At 43.9% G+C, this 5363-nt stretch overlaps 1 protein-coding gene across 1 annotated transcript in view; it reads right to left on the reverse strand.

Moving 5' to 3' along the window:
• Nucleotides 1-616: 616 nt before the first annotated feature.
• The window catches only part of LOC138355509 (uncharacterized), a 25883-nt gene continuing 21136 nt past the window's right edge, over nt 617-5363 (reverse strand). The window contains exons 4-5 of the mRNA XM_069310707.1: nt 882-1075; nt 617-690 (exon numbers count right to left, since the gene is read on the reverse strand). Coding sequence (XP_069166808.1) covers nt 617-690; nt 882-1075 — 268 coding nt within the window. The remainder of the gene's footprint in view (nt 691-881; nt 1076-5363) is intronic.

A 5363-nucleotide genomic window follows, 5' to 3' on the forward strand; every position in this document is an offset into this window, starting at 1 on the left:
AACTTTGCCTGTTGGCCCATTTTGGGCAGTTTCCATTAAGATCCAACCACTCTCACCATACATCAGTCAAGATTATTGTTAAAATTAGCTGTACCATTTGCATCTATGACGTTGGACAGTGACCTATTCCATTTCCCTACCACTCTGCTACAAAGCCAATATTTCCCCATATCCTTCCCGACTCTTAACATCTACATCTTAAAGTCGCTGTTACGGGTTCCAACCTCGTCTGATAGTTTCAAGACTTTGCTTATATCTCCTCTGCTGATACCTCTCTTCCATTTGAAGACGTTGATCATACCTACCCTCTTATATCCATGTAATGTAGGCTGAGCTTCCTTTTTCTCTCTCCTCGTTTGTAAGATTCTCAATGCAGTACCTGGGATCTGCCTGGTCATCCTACATTTGATTTTCTTAATTAATCTTTATCCAATATATAATACGTTGACCAGTACTGGTCTCACCAGGGCCAAATATAATTGAAGGATGTTGTTTGTGTATATATTACTGACGCTTCTGGTTATAATCCCAAGCATTTTATTTTATGTGAGTGACAAAAGGAGTGAAAATAGTCACATGACCACAAGTTTTTTCTGCAGTTATTTCCCCAGATCATTCATATAGTAGATGACTGCATTGCACTATAGACACTGCCAGAAGAGATACCATTCATGTGGAAAGATGAGAAATCTGTTCATACAGGTGTCTTATCCTTAGTAAAACACAAATCCACCAACACACAATCCTCACAACCACCACCGTTATCACCACACTATCACTATTACTGACACCACTGCAATCACTATCAACATTACCATTACAAACACGACCATTATGACATCATCACATCATTATCACTACCTCCCCAACCATCAACTTACCTAAAGGACCACGGAACTCGCAGAGGGCGTAGGTGACAGTGGAGTTAACGTTGGCGGGAGTGAGGCCCCCCTGGCCACTCTTGTTCACACTGAGGTACGTATAGTTGAAGTCCTGAATGCGATTCAAACTCTGCACAAGTGTTGTAATGTTCGCATCAGGGTTGTAGATCCTAGCCACCGTCAGGTTATCCCAGCTGAGACAGAGTGAAGACTGGAATAAATATCTAGTACTAGCCTCAGCACTGTCAAGTTTAAGTTTATGTTACACATTACCTGAAATTGTTAATTGTTTTGAGATATATACAAGAGTTGTTACATTCTTGTACAGCCACTAGTACGCGTAGCGTTTCGGGCAGGTCCCTGGAATACGATCCCCGCCGCGAAGAATCGTTGTTACAACCAAGTACACATTTTACTGTTGAGTTAAACAGAGGCTACAGTTAAGGATTTGCGCCCAGTAAATCCTCCCCGGCCAGGATACGAACCCATGACATAGCGCTCGCGGAACGCCAGGCGAGTGTCTTACCACTACACCACGGAGACTTATGAATGAAGAACCTACCCTGCAGGTTGGAGATCTTAATGACAGGTACCCACACCTTGATGCCAACTGTCATCAGTCCAATGTCACTGAACGGAAACTGTCACTCTTTGTTAGGGGAAGTGAAAACCTCAGGGTCCTGGGAGATGAACAGCCAACTTTCCTCAGAGGAGTGAGATTAGTCTATGCTCTTCTGCTGAATGCATAGGGCACGGATGCGAGTACACACATTGTACACAGTTTATGTAGTGACCACTGGGCACTGGTTAGCACCGTCGACATGAGAAATAGAAGGAAAGAGACAAATAAAAGAAAAGGGTTGTCGCTCGGACCAGATATGAGGCCACATTTCATAAACAAGATGAGTGACAGGTTCACGGACTACCAAATCCCAGCAGTCATTAATAAATTTGTTGATGACCTTAATAACCAAATAGAGAGCTGTCTCGGAGTTCCACGCCGTACGATTGGGTGAAGTAACTCTTAGAAGAAGACAATAAAATAGTATGAGAATGATTACATAAAGATGCTCAATATAAGGCACGTGAGTAGAGAGTACCGGAGACATCCCGGAACACTGAAAGCAACTAAGAGCTATTTAAAACTGTGCTTCAAATAGCGAGGGAAGAGTCGATTAAAGAGCGGGAAAGGCAATGGCTTAACTTTCCTAGCTTCATCGGAAGAGAAACATCTGCGAGACAAGATTGAGCAAAAATTCAGATAGCTAGGGGGGGGGGGGAGCAAAACTCGGCCCGCGGCTCATAAAGACCCCAACGGTTAGGCTGAGGAACGGTTAGGCACAAGTAGAATGATGCAGCATCCTCCTCCTCCCCCTCCCTGCAGAAAAAGTTCAACATGATACCACAAGAAATAAGGCACAGGTATCTTGAGGAAATTTATAAAGGTGGAAATGAATTAGATACAATCTATATTGATGGGTCATTTAATCCTGTCAATGGCATGGCTGGTGCAGCATACACTATAATTAGTAATAATGACTTTCAATGCGAAAATGAAGAAAAAACTCGTATGGAGAACTATGTCTCTTCGACGCAAGCAGAGCTAACTGCCATTGTTATGGCGTTAAGATTCCTTGAACGAAATACTAATGGTGCAGTGATCTTCATTGATTCAAACACAGCGATACAAAGCCTTAGTAAAAATCGGGCAGAAAATCTTACGATAGTCGCTGAAATCAAGAGAGCTGTGAAAATACTAACCAATCAGGGAAGAGTAAACAAATTTCTATGGATTCCCTCCTATGTTGGAATCTGTGGAAATGAACGAGCAAATGTGCTGGCTGCTCAAGGTGCTGAAGGAGACCATATTGAATATTGACCATATTCAATTTCTTTGCGGACAGAAGAACAAATCAGTGAATCTGTATGCTAATACAACATGGTTGCAGCTAGCAACCCCAATAAATATGAACGAAAAGTAAGTGGCCATGGGGAGGAAGGGCTGTAAGGGAGCCTCCAGGGCTCACCCAAAAAATGGCATTTCATTACATTCAACAATGGTTTTCTGTGGGGGAGCCCCTACGGCTCCTTGGAGCTACATACTATGACGGTGCCCTCTCCAGTTTCTCCCGTATGCCAACTGTAAGAGTCATATCAGCTTACCTGCAGGTTCTCTGAGGTGCAGGGAATTTTTTGAGGTATGAGACTTCCAGAATGGGTGCTTATTTGGGGTTGAATTTGCATTTGTAAAGTTGCAGGGAAGTGGAAAAGTCGCGCCCTGGGTACAACAAAATGACGCCCTCTGGCCTGCAAATCCACCATTTTGTGTACGGCGCCCCGCCGGTCGGTGATTGGCTGCCTGAGGTCACATGACTTCGTTGACCAATCAGAGCCCGCCCCTGTGTCTGTGACGTCACCGAGAGACCTGGCCCGCCGCCTGTCGCTCTAGGCCTCAGAGATATTTGGCGCTTCGTTAAGAGCAGACGTGCGCCGATTGAGCTCTCAGAGTTCCGAGGTCTAAGAGCCTCCTTAAGTGGACATACACAACCTGACGAATGTATAGTGACTAACAAGGACTGCAGTACTTCAGGAAAGTGCGAGGAAGCCTAATCCAGCGGTGTAAGGGCGCCGAGGACCGTGTGCAAATAGTCTAGGAGAAGTCGAGAGAGTTACGACGGCAGGAGGAGTGAGTGACTCGCCGTCAGTGGAACTCCAAAGCATTCAGAGCTGTGGTGATTGGATCACGTCCACTAGGAACTCAGGAGGGAGAAGATGCATCCTAATCCTTGAGTGTGGTCTCCGTGAAGGAGTGCTTGAGGGGACGACGTGTGCAGTGACGACTGGACGAGCTAACGCCCAGGAACTTCACTCAGGGAATGAGCACGGAGATGACGAGGATCTTAACGACGCCCATGGATTGGTGATGCTTCTGGAACGCTGAGGAACAATGCAAGGAATGGAGTGCCCAGCTAACGGCGACTGGACTGAAGACAGGATATGTTAAGGTAGATCAATTTTCCCTCCCATATTTCCCTTGGTTGTTAGGCAAAATAGGCCTATTATTATGCTTAGGCATTTATTAGAGTGCATATAAGTCATAGGAGTAGATTAGGCTGTGGGACAGCACGTATATATTATTCTACTGATTGGTGAAGACAGCGTGTGGCCGGCCCGTGGAGGAGTGAGGAGCGACGTGGATGAAGTTGCCCAATGATCCCTTTAACTCATCAGCTGATGTAAGCTGCCGGCGGCCACCAGAGGAGCGCTGCTGTCACCATTATTATTATTATCTCCATAGATCCATACATGTATCTTGTGTGTTGTAGTTTACTTTGAGTAAACTTTTTATTATTTTATCACTGCCTGTGGTGTAACCTCCATCTCATTGAGTTTTATGATTAATAACGTGATTATACTGTACTGTTACTGTTACTACTATTCTAGTAGCCACATTTTTTTCTCTCTGAAGGGGGGGAGGAGTGTTACGACCCTGGGTTCCTTAGATGGAATCCAGAGGTCAATTTGCGTTCTAAATAATTACTTTACATTAATTGATAGGATTAGATCATGTGAGAAGGAGTCAATTACAATAACAATTACATGCAGGACCCCTTAAAGCTTGGTTCTGCAGTATTCCCGTCATCCTTGCCAAACGTATGATGATTCTTGTTTCTCACAGAGCATTCAGACTCGGAGCTTGTTGATTAAATATAATATTGAACTAGTTATTAGCTATTCTTAGAACTATTAAAGTAACTAGTAATGAAGGCCAGTGAAGACTTGTATTGTTTGTAGCTACACGATCAACTAGGTAGCTTCCCGGCAATAACAACGTGAGAGAGCTCAAGGACTGAGTGCTGGTCCCTCCTTCTCTGGACTAATGTGCTTGGGTCAACATCTCTCCTGTGTGGCTCTGTCTCCTCCTTTTCCTACTCCTCTCTTCTCTAACCCCTTGCTGGGGTTATTTCACAGATAAGTTAATTAGTATTAAGGTATCGTGCTACTGGCTAGGTGTGTGTTTTATTTATAAGTAGTGTGTAGTATAAGCCAGGGTTTTGGGCCTCCCTAAGTATATTGTGTTGTGACTAGGGTACCATGTGGGGCTTAGCTGCTCCAGGCTGCTACAAGCCTTGAGTGCTTCTCTTCAAGTAGACTTTACCCTAGCTTTTCCTAGTGTAAACCTTGTATCCTGCCTATGTAGACCAAGGTAGTTAACGTAAGATAGTGAGGAAAAGTGTTGTCATTATAGTAATGTATATGGGGGATTGTTAGAGGGTTGAAAAAATAAGTTAGTTTTTGAGGTGTATCCATTAATCCTGTTGAAGTGGTGTAGATAATTGTCTACTAGACAACGGATCTGTTTCTAAAACCTTGAAGTATTAACAAGAACCTATGTTCCTTGGGGGTTGGGCTTATATATTCAACTATTTTTTATACATCTTGATTCTAGCTATTGGCCCTTCTCATTAATACGCCATACTC

Source organism: Procambarus clarkii, chromosome 67, assembly GCF_040958095.1.
Source record: "Procambarus clarkii isolate CNS0578487 chromosome 67, FALCON_Pclarkii_2.0, whole genome shotgun sequence".
NCBI classification, from domain to species: domain Eukaryota; kingdom Metazoa; phylum Arthropoda; class Malacostraca; order Decapoda; family Cambaridae; genus Procambarus; species Procambarus clarkii.